Consider the following 26,726-nt stretch of genomic DNA (forward strand, 5'->3'; position numbering starts at 1 on the left):
AGAATTCTCTCTGGTTTTTCATGAGAAAATTTCCAATAGAAAATTTCGTGGATACCGAATAGGCGAGTTTCACACGGAGAGTTGGTTTTTCCCACAAAATCAAACTCTCACATCTGGAGGATACGGCCCCTCTGGTAGTCTCAATAGCGCAGGCGCTGGGTAGTGTCCCATATAAATTTGCCAACATTTAGGCATTCTATTTTGAAACTACTGAAAGAAAAAGAGAGATTTTTTTTGGGCAAGAAAAGAAAAAGGAAAATGAAAGGAAAATGCATAAAATTGGGGTGAAAATGTACAAAGTGGGTGACAATATTTGGTGAAAAAGTCCTTTTTGTGGTTATTTCTGTTTTTTTTGTTGTTTTTTGTTGTTGTTGTTGCTATTTGGTTTGTGTGATGGGCAAGGAGAATGAATTTCTTGAAGCTGCCCGAACTGGGAATGTGAGTACGGTGGAAAAGTACCTGTATCAGCGCTCAAAGCGTTCCGGACCCCTTGCCAGTCTCAGACGTACCCCAACAACAAATGTACAGGACTCCAATGGCTACTCAGCCTTGCACTATGCTGCCCTAAATGGTCATACTGAAGTGGTACAGTTGCTATTGATTGGTGATGCTAATCCCAATATTCAGGATACACGAGGATCTGGACCATTGCATCTGGCTGCATGGGCTGGACACCATGATATTGTTAAATTACTTCTGGCTCACAATCATCGACCAGCTGATGCAAATCTCCTGACAGCTGATGCTGATACCCCATTGCACTGTGCTGCCCAACATGGTCACACTGGTGCCCTGACGACACTCCTGGCCTACGGGGCAGATCCTACACTCACAAACATTCGCGGTGAGACACCATTTGACCTAGCAGCACAATATGGACGTTTTCAGGTTAGAATCAATTAAGAGAGAAGTAGAGCCCTGCACTGGTCGGGTTTTTGGGGTTTTTTCCAATCCGTATCCGCAATGGATTTGATCCGTACCCGACCCGGAAGAAATGTACACTGACTGAAAGAAAAAAAGAGATTAAAATTTATTCTTTTCTTCATAATTTCATGTCTTTTTAGGGCTTAAAAAATATTAAGATTTTTTTATTCTTAATATTAGTCCTATAAAGAATAAAATCAAGTCGGAACTGAAAAAAAAGATTTTTTTCGAATAACTTTAAATCTTTTTTTCTTAGAAGCTAGCAGATTAAATTTAAAGATTAATTTCAAGAATAAAGAAGAATAGAAATAGGGTAAATTAAGCTAATTCAGAACCTGCTCCAAATGGAAACTCTTCGCTACTTCAAATGGAAACATCATTGTTTTCACGATAAATGCAGTACTAAATTATTATATTTATATATTTTCTATACCACAGTTTCATTACTTAGTTGATTTTGCTCCAAATAAAGCAAAAATTCATTCATAATCATAAGTTTTAAGAAACACGGATTTGACCTAGATCCTTCTCCTCCTTTATTACTTATGTCCTAGTAATAAAGGAGGAGAAGGATCTAGGTCAAATCCGTGTTTCTTATTATCAAAAAATTAATCTACTGACCGATCATCTAACATAAGTTTTAATTTGTTAATTTCTGAGAAAAATTAAAAGTGAACCTTTTCACCATCGAATTTTTCATTGATTGACTACACAGTAAAAAATAATTACTACGATTATCGCGTGTAATGGGAGAGCATCGATTTTCGTAGTAATTTTCGCTGAATTTTTCTAAGTTGAATTCAAGCCGTTGAATTTTTTTCTAAGTTGAAAATTTTTAGTTTAATATTTTTAGAGTTGAATTTAACGAGTTGAATTTAACGAACGAGTTGAATTTTTTTCTGTTTAATTTCGCTTAGTTGATTCGATTTAGTTGATTTCTCTTACTTAGTTGATTTTTTTTTGGTTTCTTTCTTTTCTATAAATTATAAATAAAACAAATTTGAATAACAGTAAATATTTTTTTATTATTTCTCTATCACTCTATCACAGGATATTTTTCAATGTGTTGTACGACGTAATAGTCATTGAAAGCGCTTCTCACAGCATTGTGTATGCATCAGCGGCCTGGGCATAAATACAATGTATTCCGGAATGTCCTTGTCTAAAAATGAATAAAAATTGTAAATAAAAAAGTAAGATATGGGAAAATTTGTGTAATAACAAGCATTATAGTTAAGTTTTAAAATTACAATCTAATTTTAAGAGGTTACGTGGGTCGCGCATTCTATGAAAAAAAAAGAATATTTCCCTGACATAATTTTTCAACATAACAAACCAAAAAACAATTCGATCTCTTAAGCATATGAATGTACAACATTTTAACTATATTTTCTGAAATTTTTATTTCAAAATTTTTAAAATTTCAGATGTCGGGACCTGATTTTTGGAGGTTATTGAGAAATTACATTTTTTATATTGATCACAACTTATTTTACAAGACAAAACGTGGTGTAAAATACGCCAAAAATTGTATTTTTTTGTGTAAAATTCTACCAAAAATCTAAATTTTATTTTTAAAAAAATTGTATCGTTCAACTGCGAGATTAACTCATCAACCAACAGGAAATATTAGTTTTTTGATTTCTGATGAATACATTCTAAGAAATCTTGCCCACGGAAAAACATCTTTTTTCAAAATAAATCTTTGAAAATCAGGTCCTAATTGCTGAATTTTAAAGATTTTTAATTGAAAATTTTAGAATATATTTTTTAAATGTTGTAATTTTGTATGCTTAAGAACTTAAATAAAAATCTGTCGGTCTGTCGAAAAAAATTAGAGAACATTATGATGTTTTACTCAACAATACTTATATCTTTACAACCATATGGCTCGTAGAATTTTTATTGTGTAAACTTACCTAAATTTGTATGAATGGCACTCCATCTGGAGGTTAAATATCGGTCCCCACCTGTGAATATTAAGATCAAAATAAATTTTAAAAGAAAAAACCATATTCTATATCTAAACTCATTTTCACAAAAATGGATGACAAAACGTCCTAGATTTGCAGAATTCTCAACTAACGAAATAGATATTTCCGTGAATATTTTCATTTTAGATGAGGGTATGATACATACCAACTTACTACAGATTGAATTAATTCATGAATGGCAAATAAAACAAAGAGCGGTAAAAAAAATGATTAGGAAAACATCAAATTTTGTCAAAAATTTAATTTTATTACAATAAATTCAGCCACTCAGACATATCCAAAATGTTTAGGAAAGAAAGATATGTGAATTTTGATTTCAAGTTGAATAAAACTGAATTTATATTTCGTCGGTTGTGTCTACCTCTGTCGTATCTGCATTCGTTTTGTATCTGCATTCCGTGCAAGCTACAGTACAGACGTCCTCTCTTGCGTGAAATGCTGACACAAAAGAAATGCAGATACGACAGAGGTAGACGCAACCGACGCGACGATTTATTTATTTATTTACCTTTGAGTTCGACCAGTAAAAGAAAGGGACAGATAATCCTAACCGGATTATGTAGGTGAGATTCTTAACGTGAGCTAACTCGGAGTGTGTGCAAATTCGATTTAGAGCTGAAGTTGGGGGACGCCATTCAGTTATCTTGAATCAAATTCGTGAAATTATGCAAATTTTGTATTTGAACCAAAATGTCAAGGATTTGGATGAACTGACAGAAAAGTGTTATATGGGTGAAATGTAGACCAGAATGTTCTCTATAATTTTGCCGGAGAACTTGAACTCATCGATTACTCAGAAGCCGAGATAAGCGAGGTTTTTTGTTTCTTAACTCGTTTTTTCATCCAGAGTGCCCCAAGTGTTCATTTGTTGAACTTCAACTAAATCAAAGAATTGTTGTATTTTGTGGGACTTTCCATTTAAAACCCTATTTTAAGTGTCTTTGTGGAGTAGAGGCAGTCAAATTGGCATCTGAGTGATTTCAAAGCGTTATTATGGGAAAAATCAATTTTTTCACACTTAAACGGCAAAATCGGAGTGATAGCGTAGTCTGAGTGGAAAATGATGTATGGACGAAATGTAGAGACAAATGTCCTCTACAATTATGTCGAAGTAATCATCAAAATCGGTTCTGCGACAGTCGAGATAATTGAGGTTATGTGATATTGAAATTGGTTTTTCGAATGTGGCGCCCCTGGTGTTGGTCCCACGAAGTTCAAATATTTTAGAAAGTTGTAGCATTTGGTGAGATCTTTCGTTTAAGACCTCATTCATCAAAATCGGTCACATAGAACCGGAGATATGATTTTTTTGAATTTTGTGAACTTTGACCCCTCATATCTCCGGTTCTGTTTTAACCACAGCGCACTTACGCACCATTTTGGAAACGTCCTAGACTGGACTACAACATACTAAAATTTCATTAACTTGCACAATGCCGTTTTTGAGAAAAAATAGTTTGAATTTCGATGAATTTTGACGCTATCACAGCGCCACCTGTGGCGACTTTTTGAACTTCCATCTGAAAGTGCTCATCGAGACGAAACCAAGAAGGTAAAATTTAGGTCGCTATGTTAATTAGAACCGGAGATAGAGGCCGGTCAATGTTCGAACTTTGACCCCTTATAGCTCGGGTCAGGGGTTTTAGATCGACTTAAGGTTTTTTTGTTTGATAGGTGTAATCAACGGCTACAACATACTAAATTTTCAGCCCGATGCACAATGGAATTTTTGAGTTATTTAACTTTTAAGATTTAAAAATTTTCTTTTTAATAATAGCGCCCCTAGCGGTGGTTTTATGAACTTGCGATGTTAGAAGAGGAAGTGGTATTTCACGAGAGCTTTCCAAAAAGCCCTCATTTTTTAAATTCTGACGACTAGAACCGGAGTTATGGCCATTTTAAGAATTTTTTTTTGGACCCTTATAGCTCGGGTCAGGGGGGTCGGGGGACCTTAAGTTTGGTATTGATGGAAAGCTCTAAGGCCCAGCTATAACATTCTAAAATTTGAGCCCGCTCGATGCTATAGGGCCGGAGCTATTGAGAAAACAAAAAAAGGGGGGTCTTCAAAATGGCGGAAGGAGGGGTGGGGGGTGGGGGGTCAATGCACCATGTTGCAATTTTCACCCGATATATAACCTTTGCCGAAAACCGCAAGTCGATATCTTTTTTAGTTTAGGAGCTATTAAGCTCCAAAGAGCGGCCGGCCGGGAACGTAACTTAGCCCCCCATATATTCGTGATCAGGAAGTGGCGAAACACATTTTGGCCAAGTTTGAGCTCGATCGGACGACATGAAATTTTGTTAGGATTATAGTAGGTGAGATTGTTAAGAATCTCACCTAATAAGTTATAATTTTAAGATTTTTTTTTAAATTAAAAATAAGTCTCTGTTACTGTTTTCAGAATTAACTTATTCTATCCAGCAAGCACAATGATATGCTGAAAACGCTAAGTTTTTTAGCTAACTGCGCTCGCTGAGTAACAGCTCCTGAAATTTCCTTTTTGAACTTCTCACGGTCTGAAAAATCGAAGTAGTCAGCAAAAGAAGTAGGATACAATTTGCGTATGAGTCTGAAACAAATAAAAAGAAATTGAATTTTAGGATAAAAGAATACAATAAAATGATCGTTGTATTACCTTCTGTTAAAAGGGGATCATAGATTTTCTTCAATAGTCGCTTACTGGATTTATCTTTAATATCAATCGCCATGTTGGACAGGAGCCTAGTGACAATCCGAGCAAAATTCCTTATAAATGATGCACTTTCACTGACGTTTGGGTTTTCAGTGTTAAAAACCATCATCTGAAATGGTTGAAACTTCATGAAAAATATCTAATAAAAGTGTGTTTAGTATTAAAAAGATAATTTGTAAGAAATTATGAGTTGATAAAAATATTTCTGATTGAAACAGAAATGCGGTAAATATAGGGAAGAGTAAATATTCTAGAAATATTCAGAAAACCTATTCTATTCCATGGAAAAGTCCTACATCCTATGCCTGTTACCCTTAGACCTTTTAACGCATCTTGCGTACATATACACAAACTGAAAGTTATTGATCTTCTTTCACTAACTATTATCAGTCTGTTATTTAATATTTCAAAAATACAAAATAAAAGATTTCTAAACAGATTTCTACCTAACTTGTATCCGGAAATACATAAAAATCCAGCTACGTCGATAAATATAGTTAAATTTACTAAAAAACATCAATCATATTGCATTCAAGAACACAAAAACTCATATCGCTCCTTGGAAATTACAAGGGGCCAACTCAATCTGAGCCATTTTTCAGGAGAGAGCATGAAAGATTAAACTTTGTATAAATAATTATCTCATTTATGTATGTTAATAAAAACAATTTAATTATTTTCTATTTGTATGAGGATTATTATAAATATCGAAACATACATATTTTTACCTTTCAAAATATGTTTTTTCTATGAGTTAGCTCTTTGTCATTCTAAATGATGCGCAAATTTTCATGAAATTAGAATGACAAGGGATCAATTTGCTTGAGTTAGTCTCTTGTTTCACAAAAAATTTGAACGATAAATCTATTTTGTGCCCCTTGACTTCAAGCAAAACCACGCAAGCAATCATAAAGAGTAAAATTTTGAAAAACTTTTCTAATAACGAAAATTATTGACTCATATCATCTGAAATTTTATTAAATTCTCTGTCTGTGTGTGTTAAAACCTCAAAATCTCCAAAAAGTGAGATGGCCCCTTGTAATTTCCAAGGAGCGATATAATACCAATAGAAACTTAAGATTCTCAATTAGAAATCATCCAACTTGCATTCGGGCATTGAAACGCTCCAACTAAAGGCTCAGATTCTTTATCAAAAATGACACAACTTGCATCCGGAAACTAAAAAAGTTCAGCTAAAAAAATAATTCACAGTGATTTCCACTAAAAACTCAGTAATCTTAAATTAAGACACGGGATATATCTTTGTCAACGTCCCGGATGCTCCCATGGAAAAGTTAGGTTAGGATGGTTAGCACATTTGTATTGAACTTACCCAGTTTTCTTCACGCCACTTCCTGGGGTGATAAGGTAAATGTACCAGCGATCGTCAGTGTTCCTCGGATCGGAAGGTTGTCCCGCGTATCGGCACCCCAAAATAAAATGTACTTTTGAAAATTATTCACTGTATTTTAGTATTTTTCTTTAGCAAGATGCATCACGTTAGTTCATATTTAATCTACAGAACCAATTTTGTCGTCGAGTTTCAAACAAAATTGCTATTATTTACCTAATTTATTGAATCACTATATCAGAGTCTTAGCAAAAAATCCGCCATTCATCACTTTCTTAATATTTCACGCGAGAATTTGTCTGCAAGAATATGAGGAATTAGGTTTGATTAAAATGATTTACAAATCTGTGTTAATTAAAAAATAAATATTCAGTGACTCTAATTTCACTATCAATAAACCTTTTTAATTATTTCGGTAAGGAATATTGAAAATAAATTATTTTTTGCGAACAAGTACGTTTTCTTTCATCTGTTCCTCGAATCGCCACATTTTTTTCGTGGAAAATTGCGCTCAACTCGCTCAGCTGTCATCTTCACAGCCATTATTAGATGTTTTTGTTGTGATAGAACAATTTACCAGTGAAAGTTTCATTAAATTTAACAATTTTAGAAGTTGTATCATGTGAATACACAGTGCACAGTGTAAGGATGACAAAGAAGCTTCAGAAGCCTTGTAGAGTGATTTAGATGCCAAGAAAGCAGGAGAATCCTCATCAAAAACATCTGCCGATCCGTGGCTCACCCCCTTCCGATCCGTGGAACACCTGATTAAGTCCCTTCCGATCCGCGGAACACATTGCATCCTTACAATTACACCTATATATTATTAATCTCCGTAATTAGAAAAAGTGTCAATACACGAAAATGATTAAATGGATCACTAATATATCAATTGGCATGTAAAAAATTACCAAATAGTGTTTTGGAACTCATATATTCAACTAAATATGGAGCATGTCTCTTAACATTCCGATCCGTGGTACACTTCCCTTACTTAAGAACGATTACGTCTCCAATGAACTGATCATAAACACTTTGGAGAGGGCTTCAGCGTCTAATATCTCCAAATTTTTTTTTCCTGATGAAGTCGCATTCTGACAGACGCTTTACACTTTCCTCACTATTTCCAAATTCTCGCACAATATCTTCAATCTCATTTGCCTCCTCAGCTTTACCGTGGTATCACACTAGAGAATTTCACATGAAAATTTTCATGTGATTCACATCAATTGTTGCTGATATATGCCCAATTGTGCAATTTTCTTCAAGAACTTTTAGAAATCGATTCATTTAGTGATAAAAAAGTAGACTCAAGTCACAAAAATTGGTTTAAATAGATTAAAATAGCATAAATACGATTGATAACTAATGAGCAAATAATGAGCAAAATTTGCTCATTACATTTGCATCGGGTACTACTTTATTGCAGTCATTCGGGTAGTTTCTGCGCCACAACTTTCCCACCAGTTTATTAGTGATGAAATTGTGATTAAAAGTAGTGCCAATTTATCGTAAATGAGATGGAGAAGAAAGGGCAAAAGGCATTGAAAAAGATCGATGAAGAGGATAAGTAAGAAAAAAGCTAAACAAAAATATGTTCGATCTACATTTTATATTAGTTCATAAACTTCTAGGATTTCGTGGTCAAATGAGATGGTGGCGGAATTGATTGAGGCTGTACATCAAGAATCCGTCATTTGGGACTACAAATCGTCGGTTGCGTCTACCTCTGTCGTATCAGCATTTCTTTTGTGTCAGCATTTCACGCAAAATGGGACGTCTGTATTGTAGCTTGCACCATATGCAGATACAAAACAAATGCAGATACGACAGAGGTAGCCGCAACCGACCAAATGTCAAGAATACAAAAATAGAGGCAGCCGATCTGATGGTTTTCAGTCCGTTTGCGACAAATTGAGTCACAAATCGACTTCTTTTGTAGATAAGGCCACACGATTTGAAGAAGCTCTTCAAATTCCTCCGAAGTCATCCGGAGAAAATCATTGTGTCCAAAAAAATCTCCACTTGCGATGTTGTCATAAAGATTTTCAACGAAACCATGTGAAGGTCGCGTTAAAAGCCAATCTCTCGCCCACACCCTCCTTCTTTTCGCTTGGCGGGTCCTTTTGCACGACACAAAAGCAGTGTACAGGATGAGAACTTCCTCTTCTTCACTAAAATCACACATTTTTACTCAAACGACTGAAATGCTTCAAAAACAAAATCACTCATCTGACAACCCACATGTCATCGTGACATTGAGCAATTCTAGCAATGTGTCCTGGCTAAATCAGCGATTTCGAGTGGTTCTAGAAGTTTTAATTAGCAACTTTTCAATGAGAAAATTTTCTAGTGTGATAACACCGTTACACACATCACAATAATGGTCGTCCCATTTGCTATCCATTTTTCTAAAAAAAAAAATATGGCAAATTACAAAAAGAAAATAAAAAAGGAAAATTGTTTACCTCTGGTGCTAACGGCTTGACGCTCACTGCCAAAATGGCCGACCATCTCGCTAAAAAAGCTCAATTCTTTTTCTCACTCTCTCACACAGCACGGACACATTGCTGCGCGCTATATTGGTTTCTTTCTCTCAGAGAGACTGAAGAATAAAAATAAGTCTCCAGAAAAGATTTGAATTTATAACTAAAACGACTAAAAACTAATCGAAGATATGAAGGAAAAGATTAAAATTTATTCTTTTAGATTAAATTTTATTCTATTTTTGCAGAATAAAATTAAGTCGTCAAAAAATATAATTTTAAGATTTCTTTTTTCTCTCAGTGTTCCTATAATACCAACTAAAGCTTAAGATTCGCAATCACAAAAGTCCATCTTAAAAGATAATTCACAAAGATTTCCACTAAAAACTAGCTTGTCTTGTAGTAACACACAAATCTATGTCGACGCCCCGGATGCACTGGACGCCCCCACGGGAAAGATAGGTTAGGACGGTTTGGACATTTATATTTCACTTACTGCATTCTCTTCCGTCCACTTCGTCAGATGATGTTTGAGGAGGATTACGTCTTCAATGAACTGATCGTATTTAAACACTTTGGAGAGGGCTCCAGCATCTGGAATTTCCCTTTTCACTTGGTCCCCCCTGAATCTCGCACAAACCTAAGATCCCATTGAATTCTCAAATTGACAGATATCTTCATGGTCTTCACAGTTGCTATTTGCTATCCATCTTCCTGAAACAATCATCGCAAGTTAGTTAAAAGAAAATAAAGAAGGAAAATTATTTGCTTCTGGTGCTAACAGCTTGGCGTTCACTGTCAAAATGGCTGACTATCTCACGTCAGACGCACAATTCTTTTTCACACTCTCTCACATAGCACGGACACATTGCTGTGCACTATATTCGTTTCTTTCTCTCACAGAGAGAGTCGAAGAATAAATACAAGTCTCCGAAAAAGAATTGAATTTAAGACTAAAAGTACTAAAAATTAATTTGAGATATGAATGAAAATACTAAAATTTAATCTTTTTTGGCAGAATAAAATTAAGTCGTCAAAAAATATAATTTTAAGATTCACTCTTTTTCTCAGTGTATAAATTTACCCGTTTCGAGCAATAGTAGGGTGGAATAACCGGCTATCGCCATGTTTAGGAAAAAATTAAATTCATTTAATCATAACTTTTGAATCCTTGTAACAAGATAAGTCAAATTTGACACAAAGTTACTTAGATGTATTGGCTCTAGATACGTGAAAACAATAATCCTAGAACATAACGCTGGACTACTTAAAAAACTGATTTTTATTAATAATGCAAAAATAACCATTTCGTCGCCACTTTTTACCATTTTTCGCCAGTTTTGTAAAATTTGTAACCACTTCTCGCCACCCACTTGAAAAGAACCACACTCGGTTATTTTAGGCAATGCTATGAAAAGAATACATTCACCATTTCTCTTTCCTTGTGATCACTTTATTATTACTCTCTTTAAATGATTTTTCTTCACTTTTATTTGAGAAATCAAATTATGGGGCTTTTGCAGAAAGTAAACAATGCAGATTTGACAACTGAGAATCTACGAAGTGAAGTTAGCGTCGCCTATTGAAAAGATATGGCGACAGGTGGTAAAATCAATTCCAGAATATTACCACTTCTCGCCATGCCTCATTTTTATAAAAAAAATAATATAAAATGAAATATTAATTGACTAAATACAAATTTTATGTATTCCACAAGTGCAATTAAATATTCAATAGACAAATTATTTACCCAAATAGGTATTTTTGGCCTGATGAAAATTTGACGACACTTAGTACATTTGGTAAGAGATGTTGGATTCGATGCACTTGCTTAAAATATTGCTCTAAAAAGTGATCAAAATCGTGAATCCAAAACGAATAATTATTATTTTTCGATTATGCGTAGAAGCAGAAACAATACAAAAAAATTGCGACTCATTTATTTCATAAATTGCGAAAAATAGCGATTTCAATGTAAGTGGCGAGAAGTAGGGCACTGGCGAGAACTGGTGATTCCACCCTAACCCGAAAATAATTAACTAAATCAAAATTCTCGCACGGCATTTGAATTTAAGGTATAATTGAATTAAAGTGATCAATAGAGCTGGCCAGAATATGCAAAAAAAAAAAATCTTCGAAATATGCGACGTAAAAATGCACGAAAAATCATAAAATATGCATTTATTTAATTTATTTTTTAATCCAAATAAGAGTGTTTTTTAGAACTTTAACATAAAAACCTTTAACTATTGGGAATTTACTTTTCATTAGGATCTGTCTCCAGTAATCATTTCAAGTATTGTATTTCTCAATAAGACTTTTTGAATTGCTTAATAGTAGTATTCTTTAAAAATGTACTATTTCATTGCCTAAAAGCAATATTTCTGAAAAATATACAAAATTACAGCTGTGATAAATCGAACACGCAGTATGGCATTTTGGATTTATTTAAAGTAAATTTAGTATCCTTTTATTTTGAACCAATAATAGATAAAGTTAAAACCAGACGATTTATTGAATACGATTTAAAAAGAAATTAAACAATGTATGTCAATTTTGAAGTACTTGAATACAACGTTTAATAACAACCAATCTTATTTCAGTATTTAAAATTAAAAAATATGCTTTTTTAATTGTTCACTTCCTTTGTAAAATGTGACAAATGATGTTTTACATTTTATGACATTTTTATTATCCAAATCTTTCCCTGATATAAGAAAGCATTACTTAAGGCTATCTATAAGTGCAACCTGTGTTCTAGTACATTTGGGATTGATTTTTAGAAATTGTACGATTGTTTATAAAAAATTTTACAGAATCAAATCAAGAAACTTTCTGGATTGATTTTAGAAACTTAAGACTTAATTTTAGAGGCTTTGCAGGATTAATTGTTTATTAATTTTTCCAGTTAGTTTTAGACACAGAACACCTAAGATTAAATTTTGACAGATTAATTTAAGAAGACGCGCACACCTTAAGCATAAAATATACATCAAATCCCAAGTGCCTCAGCAAGAACGACCTATGTTGTATGTAAAATAACACACGCAGCTCAAACACAAAATGGTTTAAATTGCGCTTAAAAATATGCACAGCTTAATCTTAAAACAGTAAATCCGCTTAAAATCACGCACAGCTCAACCATAAAACAGTTAAGATTGCGCTTAAAATCACGAAGAGTTCAATCATAAAACGGTGAATGCGATTAAAATCACGCACAGCCCAATGTTAAAACGGTAAATACACTTAAAAATACGCACAACTCAATCATAAAACGATTAAGATTGCGCTTAAAAAAGCGCCTTTTTCACCGATTTATAACTCAACTGTGCGTGATTTTAATTTCATTCTTAACCATTTATCATTGAGCTGTGCGTGATTTCAAGCGCATTTAGCGTTTTATGATTGAACTGTGCGTATTTTTAAGCGCAAACTTAACCGTTTTATGTTTCAGCTGTGCGTATTTTTAAGCGCAATCTTAATAGTTTTACGACTAAGCTGGGCGTGTCCAAGCTTCCACCAAGTTGGGAAACTTGGCAAAGAGGAGGACTTATCCCAAAACGCTTGAGATAAGCCACTGCTCTTTGAGATGGCTCCTGATTTCTATTTATGGAGAAATATGTGATTGATAGGCTGTCCCCCAGCGACTTAGCGCAGTTAGTAATTTGGCTTTTCAACCTCAGATCTTGGGCTTTCGCCACCTATTTTGGCAAGATAATCGCCTCTTGGGGGTAGTTCAGGGAAAAAAAAATTCCCCGCAGCCTGGCTGTGGTACGTCTCTGGAACCACAAATCTCCAAAAAGAAACCTTTCTGGGGCCTTCTCTTACTAGCCTCGGTAGGAAATAATCCTAACTGGCAGTAGAAGCTCCTTAGCCTCTATTAAATTTGGCAGAGATTTCGCTTTTAATTGCCTTTGGCTAAGGGTGAGATCTGAGCAAACAGATTTAGGCACTTACTTTTTGAAGATGACTCTGAAGACACGCAATGTACTCTGTTTTCTGCTAGACTGATTTTATTGATAAAAAGATCACCAAAATGTGCTTATTCTAAGTCTCATTAATTTACGTCAATAAAAAAAAATCCTTTCTTTGCGTCTTTTTCGCGTAAACAAATAAAATGCTGAGCGCGACTTTCAGTGCATTGCACTTTGCATTGGTCAAATGACCTATATTTCATAGTAGTTTAAAAATGCTTATTATTGAGATTTGATTTAATCGAGTGGAGTGCGGATTGATCCAATAAAAACACTTTAATTAACACTAAGAGAAGAAACGTGTATTTCACAAGGAGATAAAAACTTCAAGAGAGAGATGCATAGTATGCAGTGACAGCATGGCAGTTCAAATTTTAAAATTACTGAACAATATATTTTCAACACTTATATCTTCTTAACTACTAGTAAGGACATAAAATAAATTGTAAAGTATTTTTAAAGGATCATAAAATGATCCTAATATGATTATATTTAGAAAAAAGTGACCTAAAAGTGATTTAATTGCGTGTCATAGTTGTGCTATTTTTTAAATAAAAATAGCTCAACTTTTTTGCTTAATATTAGAAAAAGTATTATTTATAAAAGATTTTTATATTGCTGCTATAGTTTTTAAAGTTCACAAAAATAATATAGTACCAATGATTTTATGTAGAATCTATTAATTTAGTAGCTATTAACGTTAAAACTTTGTCAATTTTTCCAAATTAATTAAATTTAAATCGCGTGGATCTTTAGTGAGGTATTTTACAATAACTTTTTTACAAAAGTGATTATTATTCTAAAAATGTTCATAATGAGCAGGGCGTAAGCACAATTTTATCCGCTTTTTGTTTGAACTGTGCATGTTTTTAATCGTAATTTTCTCCGTTTTTTTTTTTTGTTTCAGCTGTGCGTGTTTTTAGCACAATTTTAGCCATGTTATGATTTAACTGTGCGTGTTTTTAGCGCAATCCTAACCGTTTTATACTTCATCTGTGCGTATTTTAACCACAATTTTAACGAAAATAATTTAATTGTAATGACATAACATTTTGAATTTTATCAAAAATATGAGTATTGGTCAATTTGGATAGTCCTGATAGCCAGATATTAGTGGACTATACAATATATTTATCAGTAAATCAATTTTTTATTTAAATAAAAGTCAGTTTTTCTAATAATTGAGAAGATATTTTTAGACAAAAGTAAATTTGAGCTTATTTTTATGATGGCCGCAAGGTAAGGTGGATCAGTCACATGTTATTGTCGATGGTAATGAAGAAATAAATATAATACAATACAATACAATTATGAGAAAATGTTTCAAGGATATATTTAACGAATTGTACTCCTGAACAAGTCTAAGAATCCATAATATCCTAAATAATATTGTCGCTTTAGTAAATTTTAGACAGTATAATTTTGGGGTAGAGGTCCTATCGTGGTAGACTTGAAAAGGAATTCGAAAAATTATCATGCTATCTTTATCCCGGAAATAAGCGTATTTTGGCGCCCGTAGAAATTTAGGGAAATGGCATTATGCATCTAGAAGTGATTGCGTTTGATTAAGTCTAAAAGAGCTGTATTTATAAGAAGGACTTTTTTGGTTTTTACCCGGAGTTCTTCAAGAAATTTGTCAGAATATTCAAAAATTTTAACTCAATTAAAGAAATTTAAGTTTCAACAATGGTTTCACAAAATGATATCCAATATTAGGCAAACATTCATAATTGTATGAGCATGATCAGCACAATAGCATAATCCCATCAGGTGCGTAATTCCTGGATCTTGTATAAATATTATTTGTCTTCGTCAGATCACTTTATTACTTCTTTAAATTCATCTAACTCTTCAAATCACATAAAATGTTCTTTCATTTATCATATCATTTTTCTATGTTTCTGTAAACTTCGCTAAAGCTTAATCAATTAAAAAAAATGTCCCGCGAGTCGGGTCGGGTCGGGTCGGGTTGGGTATGCAGGGCTCTAATAGAGAGGGATTTCTTGTGTCACTTTGCAAATAATCACAAAAATACAGGCCGTTCAGATGCTGATACGGGCTCATCCGGACCTAATGGCACCATTCCGGCGACCACTGACAGATGGTACTACACACCATCACACGCCACTTCATTTGGCAGCTCGAAATGGTCACTCACGTGTCGTTGAGATTCTCCTGGCGGCCGGGATTGATGTAAATGTTCAGACACCAGGTGGCTCTGCTCTCCATGAGGCAGCACTCTGTGGCAAAGATGCCGTTGTACGCATTCTACTGTCATCTGGTGCCGATTTAGGTGCCACTGACAGTCATGGACGCACGCCAATTGATCTTCTAGAACAATTTCCGCCACATGTCACACGACGCATCATCAATGTCATAACAAATTTTCAGCATGATCCATGGCGTCGTCGACCACGTTCATCGAGTCCACGGAGTCCGGCCCGAAGTGCGGCCCCAGCTCCGGCCCCAAAGAAGCCCCCAAGGAGAAATCTCAGTGTATCACCGACGAATCTTGTGGCACATCAACGTGATGCTGACATTGCCATGCGGAACTATGATTCCACCAGAAAGCTCAAAAGATGGCGTCATAGTCACTTCATCGAACACTGTATCAAGTAAGTAAAACAGAGGCGGGCAAGAACCGTTGGGCAATCGAATAAACGTCAAAAATGAAACATGGGCATTTGGGGCAAAATGTCATCCGGTTTATCGATAGATTTGGACGTCAAAGCCTTTGTAAATTCTACAAAAAGCGCTAAATTACAGTAGACTCTCGCAAATTCGGCTCTTTTAAGATCGGGCTACTTTTTATTTCGGGCAGCGGTTACATTTGAAAAAAGTTTGTTGTCATTTTTCAAGTTTGATTTGTGATTATCAAATGAATCAAATATGCTCAAATTTGGCATGGTTTCTCTAAGTTTTGATGTGATTTTGCATTATTGAGGGATATTCATTCAATTTACGTTATATATGAATGTGTAAACTCAATGTCTATATGCAAATGAATAAAAAATCGTTGCATTTCAAAAAGTTTGTCGCCCGAATTTCTCTCTAATTCGGCTGACATTTCGGTCCCAGTGTGCCCGAATTTGAGAGAGTCTACTGTATCTAAAAAAATCAATTTACATATTTTAGTACATTTTATGACCTGTATCTTGACCTTGAAATTCAGAACACGGTCTTACACGGTCTCTAAATATTTGTGACTATAGCAAAGTTGGTTTTTCAAAAAAGGTCTCCGAAAATATAGTGTACCGTCGTTGCGGGTGACTTTGCACTCCGCTGTTCGTAAGACTTTGAACAATTCTAGCACTTATTGATAGTCTTCGCCGATCCGGTCTACCATGTCAAAGTATATAGGGATATGTTAAGTACCAAGTAAAGTACAATGATCCTCAAAAGATTCTTGTAGTTTCAGTAATAGTCAATGAAATCCTAGTATAGATATTTTGTCAAAAAACGACTCCGCGAAAAAGTTATCTGAAGATACAATTCCAAAATCGATTTCAGAGTAGTAAATTGCCCAAATCTATTCTAAATTTATCTGGCTAGAATAATCCACTTCGATTTTGTTCATTATTTTTAGTAAATTCCTTTTTTTCACTATAGTCTTCCTAAGAACGCATGATTTATATTATAAAATTGCATATAATGGACTTTCTTAAGCTTTATTATAGAAGTATTTGGATAAATATTATCCAATTTTTTTTTATAACTTAAGATAAAATGACCGAGATCTACAAGATGGTGTGGTCGCCATCTTGATTTGACGATTTTTTCCGCCATTTTGAATAACTGTCAAAACAAAAAACTTATCCGATTGAGCTGAAATTTTAGTATGTTCTACCTGATATCAAAACCTTTTCAGAACATATATAAAATCCGACCTAGATCAAGCGATTGTCTGGATACTGGTGCTATAAAATCTAAATTTTGACATTTTCATGAATACAGAAATACGGAGAGCTTCTTTTATCGAAACCATCACAAAAAAGGCAGTGCTATCGTTAGGCGATGAGATTTAAATAACAAAAAAAAAGAAAAGTAATGTTTTTCTTTATAACAGCATATTATTTGAAGATATGAAAAACTTTTGCAAAGATGAAAAAATAAAATAAATAAATAAATGCACTTTTCATTTTTTTAATTATGTAAGAGTAAGAAAATATATAAAATAAAAGCTTCAACCATTTCTAATGGTTACTGAGGCATTTCGTTTAGGTTTTAAAATTCAGGATTAAAAAATAAAGATCGCCAAAATATGAATATTTCAAATTTTTAAACTTTGAGCCTCTGTATCAAGGTAAATACTTGACGTAGACCGGAACATAGATACGTTCTGAAATGGTCTTGATCTCAGCTACAACATACTAAAATTTCAACCCAATCGAACCTGTTTTAGATTTTGACAGTTATTCAAAATGGCGGACAGAAACGTCAAATCAAGATGGCGATTATGTCATCTTGTAGATCTCGTGCATCTTACTCTTAGATGTGAAGATCTTCATTGTCGTTTATTATCAGAAATTTTTGATTTTTTAGTATTTATTAAAAAGTGCAAAGTCACCTGCACCTTATCCCCAGTGCAAGCCTTTTTTCTTGATTTTTTTAAACATAGTAAAATTTTATAAAATTAATGCTAGTGGCACAAAATCCATTCATTAACAACTGAATACAAATAATTTTACTCAAAAACCCCCCTCCTTTCACTTTAACTATCCACTTTTAGAGGGCAAAGTTGAAAAACAGCGAAAAAACGTGCAAAGTCACCCACAACGACGGTACCACAATTAGTGGTGTAACATAGTCCTTGATCTCTTGTATAACACTATTTCAAGATATTTGACAGATTTAATATGTTAGTCTTAATATTTTAATTTCTTGATTCTACTTTAAATCTTGGTTTCAAAATTCTGGCTATAATATTTAAATGTTTCTCGTAATAATTCTCCCCTTGAAAAATGCGCGCTTTACGCTCCCTTGAACTTTTTTAGGGCTTCAATTCTGATACTAAAAGAACTAAGAATTTTTTTTTGTGACGCACTTCTTTATTGCAATCTGTATAATTATGCAATAAGCAAATGTTCTGTCAATGAAGAATAAAATGTCTTGAAAAGAACAAAGTCCAGTGACTTGCCTTACACTCTTAGAAAGGTTTAGTACATGGTGTAACGAACTAAGAAGGTGTGCTCACAACATGGCGGCTGGAGTATTGGGGTTTTTGAAATTGTAAAATTAACGGTCACTTCTGAAAAACTGTTAAAACCTTCAGATTTCGATTCAATACGGTTCATTTTCCTTTCAAATTCAATAATTTATTCCAAGTATGACTTATGAATCCTTAATTTGTGAGTTTTTTGCTTTAAAACTGCACAATTTCCAAAGATTATTACCTGAGAAATGGGGCACCGAATCCCGCAATCCTTCACAAAAAAACGTCAAACACGCATCGGAATTTTAAATTTTGACAATAGTGAAGGTTCTAAAACATTTTAAACACCTTTTAAGAACACAATTTACAACATAAAACCTCAAAATCACATCATTTTATTAGAAAAACAAAACGAAAACAAAGAAATTCAGCAATTTTGACACTTTGGGGGTGTGAGTCTAACAACTCTCTGCAGCGGCTCTCAAAAATATATTTTTGTCAGCCGGCTAAAAATTATGAAATATTTCCATATTTTTTTGTTAAATTTTACTTCAAAAATGATTTTAGATGCTTTAATTGCGTGTTTACCTCCAAATATATCGCAATTGGCATATATAAATATATTTTCACACAAGAAACTTTTATTGTTTTCGAAAGAAGATATACCGAATATTCTCGCTTATTCTGCTCAGATAGATAGATAGATAATAATATTTATTTTATGTCATAAGAATACAAATTCTCTTCATTATAATGATATAATGATTTAATTTTCCCTGAATATAGACGCAAAATTTGCAAAATGTGTTCTCATGAAGGAGAGTTTGATAATATATGTCAAAAAACAATTCCATGTTTTATTTTGCAGCCACAATTTTGTATTTTATAATTCGAAAATTCATATAATTAGTAATAGGTTACAGTTTTAAACAAATTTAATAATTCGGATGATAAAAAGTGGATTTTAATGCCCCGCTCCCCTCAGCGATATCACTTATTTCATTTGCTTCTTCCAAAAGTTGTCCGTTTTTCATCGGCCAAAAGTTTCATCATTCAAGTTCAGTTTTTGTATAAAATGATCAAATTAGTGCAACTAAGTTTTTTCAATCCGGTTCCATTTTGAAGTTATTTCATTTGCGAGACAAGTGAAAAAATCGACTTCAAAGTTTCCTCATGATATATTACTAATTTTCAAATGAACTTTCGCACATCTCGAGCCTATTGAGTATGATGCCTATATCTCCCATAGTTTAAGAGAAAATTTGACTTTAAAGTTTTTCAAATATTTTAATGTATTTCTCATCGAGTTTTCCTCATTTTCAAATGAAATTTTACATATTACGAACCTAAAGGAGGCTCTAAATGTATGTAGATATTGAGATTTCTATCTCTCGGATGACTTTCTCTTTTTGAGACTTTTATATAGTTTCGATGAATAGGGATAATTTCATGAAAATTTTTGAAATTTGCAAAATATTATGAAATTTTCATAAAAAATATCTTTGAAATTTGAAATTGGTTTTAGTCTGTTTGTTAGTTTTTGAAGACAATTTTGTAGACAATCCAAAATTTCTGATAGATTTTTATGTATTCACATTTTATTTTTTGCCAATCTCTTTTATAATTTTTAACTGATCAACTTGAGTATTTCTACTGCTCATTTTTAATTTTTTTTTGTTTACCATATTTTATTTTATATTGCTAATTTTGGTGACCATTTTTTAATTTTTTATTGCTCATTTGGAATACTTTTACTGATCATTTTTAATTTTATTATCATTTAGGTTTTATTTTTTTCTCCAAATTTTTAATTTATTTTTAACCACTTTTAAACTTTTTACTGCCTAAATTGAATATTTCTACTGGTCATTCTTAATATTTTATTTGACTACTCGTTTTTAATTGTTTTGCTCATCAATTTTCAATATTTTCCTGATCATGTTTAATTTTTTACTGATAGCATTTTTTAAATTTTTACTGCCATATTTAATTTCTTACTACCTTTTATTTTAACTTTTTGCTGTCCTTTTTTAATCTTCTAGTGAGCATTTTTTTTTTATTTTTTTCTGACCATTTTGAATTTTTGCTAAGCAGATTTTTATTTTCTACTGCTCGTTTATGCAATACCGAAGAGAAATCATCTGATAATACGTTCAAATATAACAGAATTTAATCACAATGCCTTAAAAATCATTTTTATTGAAAAAGCCGGCGCAATTTAGCTTTGTCGCCGCCGAAAATGTTTCAACTCACACCACTCAAATTAACAGGAAAATGTCGTTAGAATCAGAATTCAAATACCAGAAGACAGAAACAAAAGATATCGTGTTGTCACTCTCTATTTATATAGTGAGCACACCTTCTTAGTTCGTTCATTGCCGCTCTGAATATGGATAGGGAAGTGAGCGTGTACACGCTCACTTCCCTATCCATATTCAGAGCGGCAATGGTTCGTTACACCATGGGGTGAGCTATTAGCCTAAATGGGTTCTACTTCTTGATTTTCATTGAGGAAATTTTCAAAATCTCGATTTGGACCAAAACTAAATCAATTGATTAACCCCTTTCCTCTTGTTGATTGCAGCGCCGCTAGATGCCCCCTCAGCCCTACGAATTACCTTCAGCCACCAACACCGGAACATGCGCCCCCAAGTGCAGCCACTGCCGAAGCCACCATTCATCTGCATATGCGCCCCCTCAGTGTGGCCTTTAGCGATGTCGCTACGTCACCTGACTCAGCTTACAGCGCCACTAGCAGTGACAGTGACAGTGACAGTGATACCAGTGACACACTATTTCGCGGGACAATTGTCCTTACCAGTACGTCACGGCGTGATCATGAGAAATCCCGCACATGTATCATCCATCAGCGTTTTGATGTCATTGACCGTGAACGTCTGGGATCCAGTGAAGTGGTGCCATCTGTCACAAATGACAATCATGAAGTGGATAGTGGAGGCGCGAGACAAGAAATTGGAGGTGACATTGTGGATTTGGCTGGGATGATGGAGAAGAAAGAATGGCGTGATTTGTCAAAATCACTTGAATTATTTGGTGATGATGAATGTGAATGTCAAAATGATGACAATGAATTGTCAGCCATATTGAATAGTATTGGTTTGGGTCATTTGACAGATAGTTTCATTGACAATGGCTTCGATAGTTTGCCATTTATTGAAGATACTCTCAGAATGGATGATATTGCGATGGCTAAGGAGGATTTTGAGAAATTGCTGGGGATTCTACCAAAACAGGATACATCGCCATTTACTTATTGTGATTCTGTGGGATTTGACTTGAGAAAATGGTTAGAGAGTATCCATCTTGTTGGGTATATTGAGACATTTGAGCGCCATCTTGTGAAGAATTGGGAACGTATTAGTGGAATATGGGAAAGTGAATTGCAGACATTGCTGGAAATTGACAAAATTGGTCATCGTCGGAGGATTTTAGTGTCATTGGAACACATTAAACCGGTTTTAGTGGCAAATGGTCAATGTTGCGATGTCAAACCACTGGAAATGCGGAATCCATGGGAAGTAATTGGTGTTGTTGGTAGTGCAAAATGGCGTCATCAATCAATTAAACTTGTTAGTAGTGCTATTACCTACAGAGCCATCTATCTTGGTGCTACACCAATTGATACAACCCATTCAGCTACACAGACACGTGAATCAATTGTCACGCTAAAACGCAAAGAGGCACCACGTAGTGCCATTTGTCTAACAATAAGTCATCGTGGTATTGAACAGAGACATTCGGATGATGATCAAAATGGTGTTCATGAGTACAGTATGCGTGATATAGCTTTTGCATGTCAAGATGCTGATGATTTTTCCCATTTTGCCTTTATCACCAACGAAGGACGCCATCTATGTCATGTTTTTAGTGCCCAATCAATGGATATTGCAACAGAAATTATCCTAACAATTGGTCAATGTTTCGAAATAGCCTATCAAATGGCTATGAATGAGTAAAAGACCATCATGCATCAGCTGTGGACCCTAAGCCCTTTCACTGCCACAAAAAAAAAACTTTACAAAAAAAGATATTGACACGTAGATCCTCTCATTATCCTAAAATTTTTTGACTATTTTTATTAGTATTCCTGTGAGAAAATGAAGAACCTGAAGCAGGTCATTTAAGTGTAAGGGGGAAGATGTGGAGTACCTTTGAATAGAGGCGTTCATATAAGGGAATTCGGTAACAATATGACAGCTTTCCTGTAACTGATACAGCCCCATAGCAAAAATTCCGCGGAAATTCCAGTGAAAAACTAGCGTACAAATTGCAAAATTCGCTGGAATTTGACGCAAAAATTCCACTAAGTTTTCCCTATGGAATTTGGAGCAGGAAATTCCATTGGAATCATAGCTCTCCATGGAATTTCAAGTACGAGTAGCGAGAATTCTATCACACATACCAATATACTTTCCTCCAAAATCTATCAGGTATGAGTTTCTAAAAATCTATCTCAGGTATTAGTTTTTTCAGAAAATTTTATTTAACTGCCAAGAGCAATTCAGAAAAAAAATTTAAGATGATATTTGTATTCTCAACTTATGGTTCTTTAAGTACTATTTTACGACTATTTTGTATCTTATATTACTTAATTTTTATTAATTATTTTTACATTTACAATTATTTTGTGTTTTTTAATCAATTTTCATGCTACGAAACCTATAAATTGTCATCACCTAATGAAGTTTTGCCAACGAGGGGAATTAATTAGAACAAATTTTGGCATTTTCTCGTCTTTAGCGAGTTTTTTTTTGGATATTGAAATACTTGAGAGATAAATATATTTAAGATATTCGGAATTTTTGAGAATCAATTGCGTTATTCTCATAATTTCTATACTGGATTGAAACGTGACCTTTTTTGATAATCGTAGTCTTAATTGTGGTAAAACCCATTCAATTGTTAATTCATTTATGATGTTACAATCTGTATAAAAAATGTGGAACTTTATGGCACTTTACCGCACTTTAAAATGATATTCCAATATTCTGATTCTTGGTCTATTATTTTTTTTTATTTAAATCATAAAAATGTTATTAAATAATTTTTTCACAAGAGAGAGTTAATTAAATATTCTATACAAGGGAAAAGTGCTCTCTGCAGTTCAGACTTTACCATCTTTTTCCGGGAAAATCGAAAATAAACCTTAATTTTTTGCTACACAAATAAAATCTGTAATTCATTAAGATCCAATGCCTACCTCATTTAATATTAAAAGTTCTTAATTTTTTTGTTACAAGACAAATAAAAAAGCAATCTGGATTTGTTCCAAGACATATGGTACAATTTTGCCTTCAAATGTGAAAGTACATGCCTCTGAATCTAGAACAGTTTCTGAAAATATTGCTGTCGAAATATCAAATGAGGTATTATTTATAAGCCTGAGACCTAATTGGAACTATCATTGTAGTGAAACAACCTATCAAAACAAATTCAATTTTTCTGAAGTGTTACTTTTCCTTTGGAAAAACCATTTCATCGAAATGGAAACGCGACGCAAAAAGACAAATGTGATACTCCAAAATTATTATTATTATTATTATTATTAGATTGGCCAGTAATGGCTAGCCTTGCCTAGAAAGCTGTAAATTTTTTTTCTGTGTAGTCTATAATTTTTCAAAAAAAAACTTAATAAAATTGAAAATTGACTATCAAGTGTACAATTTTGAATGTAATCTTTAAAGATATTAGCTGCAAAATATGATCAAATTATAAAATTTAACAATGCAAAATCGATTTAACTAAATTATTGAGTTTAATGGCATATAGGGTAAGTGTGCCAAATTTCGGCATAGTTGCATATAAGCACCGAAGTCCTAAGTTTGAAATGCAATATTTTTAATTCACATTGATATTTTTTGTTACTTCCTTTTCGGGAGGATTGTGTGGAAACTTCAAGACTAGTTTATCATTTTTGTTTTCTTTTTAATCACTTCCTAAAATATTGAAAAAAAATAATAAAAATATGGACATTGCTTTGGGTAGTATTTCGGCCACTTTGTGTGAAATTCCGGCCACCTTTTATCTGACAACCTTTTGTGACGGAACGGATAGAAAATTTCAAAACGTCAAACGGAACGAGTTTAATATTTAATTTAATACGTTTATATGACTCACAATCCCTGAGATCTTCTTTGTAATTTGTCCTAAACACCTGAAGAGTAGCATCTCAAATTTACGCGCAGATTCCCGTAGCAATTTGCACTTCCTGAACTCTTCCAAGGCCTTTCCACATCATCTTTTTCATAGAAGAGATGGTTTTTTTCTCTGGACATTGTAGAACTCAGAAATTGAAAAAAAAAAACATAAAATGAATAAGAAATTTAGGAAAGCAAAAGATGTTGCCGGAATTAGCAACACTACCTCACCGGAGAGACGCTCACAAAGTATATACTTTTTTTACTCGAAATACAGGATCCAGCTGGGAAATTTTACCCGAAATTTAAAGATTGATTCACTATTAACATAAATAGAAACAATCTTTAATGAAAACTAATCAATTTTCATGAAAAACACCGAAGGAAAACCTTTTGCACTTCACCACAAATCACAAGACTGCTAGAAACACAAGCGATCTGTCACATTTTTTGTAAGACTCTTTCTACACTGAGTTTTTACAACGCAATTTAAATTCAAATTATACCTTAAATTTAACTGTTTTTGTGTTAATACATCCTAAAATGAATAAATATTTAAAAGCAAAATTAATTCATTTACTATTCGAAGATTACATACATAATTTTAATTAATTTATTTGCATGGCCGAAATTACACTCAAAATGGCCGAAATTAGAAGTTGGCCGAAATTTGGCACACTTACCCTACATGGACGATATTTTATCCTAGGCAATTTTAATATCACACCCAATGTGGTAATATAAGTAAAAAGGTATTTTTTATTTTTTCATCAAAAAATAAAAAATATAGTAAAAAAGTATTTTTTTTAATCAAAATTTATCATATTATACTTATTTGAAGTTCATTAGCCGAGGAACAATAAATGTATTTTCATTTTTTTTTTTTTTTTGGACTTCCCTTTATTATTACAATCTGTATTCTAATACAATAAGTAATTTTTATGACCAATGCAGAAAAAGACATGAGAGGCATTTACCCAGTGGCTAGTCCCCTTAAATACTAGATTCACACACAAATCTCACAAATTAACAAAATCTAAAATCCTTTCTCTTTTGAGTCGCCTTCTGGCTCTAACTTTAATCAAATTTGTAGCCAAAGTATTAGGATGTTCTGACAGTTTCTCACGATGCTTAATTACGTAGCGTACTATTTCCTCTCTGACAGTGGGCAGCTGTAGGTCCCCTCTAATGACGGAATTGGGCACGTACCATGGAGCGTTGACAATGATTCTCATCATCTTGTTTTCGAAGCGCTGTATAATATCAATTGTTGATGGAGCTGCTGAACCCCAAATCTGAATACCATAGAGCCACTTGGGCTTCATTATAGTCTTGTATAGCAAGAGCTTGCTCTCAGTTGAAAGTTGTGAGTTTCGGCCAATAAGCCAATACATTTTCCTTAATACCTCACTTAGGTGCAATCCTTTGGTCCACAAGTGCTTCTTCCATGTTAAGCGTCTATCTAGGTGGAAACCCAGGTATTTAATGGAGTCATTTGAGGGTACAACCTCATTGTTTATGGTTACTGAGGGACAATGACCCCTTCTTGTGGAAAATGTTGTATGCACAGACTTGAGCCCATTAATCTTGATCCTCCATATGTGCATCCAATCCGCCACCGCGGAAGCACACCTCTGAAGCTTCTCAGAAGCTACCTCAGGCAACACATCCGATGCCAGAAGCATCGTGTCATCTGCATATGTTGCAATCATAGTCTCATTGCTCGCGGCATATCAGAAGTATAGACAGAAAACAACACTGGGTCAATCACACTACCCTGCGGAACTCCAGAGTAAATTTGCCCAAGACTAGTAGCTTCATCCTGAACTCTTACAAAAAAGAATCTGTCCTCAAGGTACGATCTAAGTATTAAATACAACTGATGCGGGAAGATACACCTCAGTTTGTAAAACAGTCCCAAGTGCCAAACCCGATCGACAGCTTGACTCACATCCAATGAGAGTGCCGAGCAGTACATCTTATTTTCTAAGGCG

The 26,726-nt window shown here is 33.7% G+C and overlaps 1 protein-coding gene across 1 annotated transcript; it reads left to right on the forward strand.

Moving 5' to 3' along the window:
- Positions 1–128: 128 nt before the first annotated feature.
- Positions 129–25,262, forward strand: LOC129808824 (ankyrin repeat and sterile alpha motif domain-containing protein 1B-like). Its single transcript, XM_055858723.1, has 3 exons — positions 129–888; positions 15,460–16,037; positions 21,159–25,262. The coding sequence occupies exons 1-3, from the start codon at positions 394–396 to the stop codon at positions 22,549–22,551; spliced, it is 2,466 nt and encodes an 821-aa protein (XP_055714698.1). The 5' UTR covers positions 129–393; the 3' UTR covers positions 22,552–25,262.
- The last annotated feature ends 1,464 nt before the right edge of the window (positions 25,263–26,726 follow it).

The sequence above is a fragment of the Phlebotomus papatasi genome, chromosome 5, assembly GCF_024763615.1.
Source record: "Phlebotomus papatasi isolate M1 chromosome 5, Ppap_2.1, whole genome shotgun sequence".
NCBI lineage: Eukaryota > Metazoa > Arthropoda > Insecta > Diptera > Psychodidae > Phlebotomus > Phlebotomus papatasi.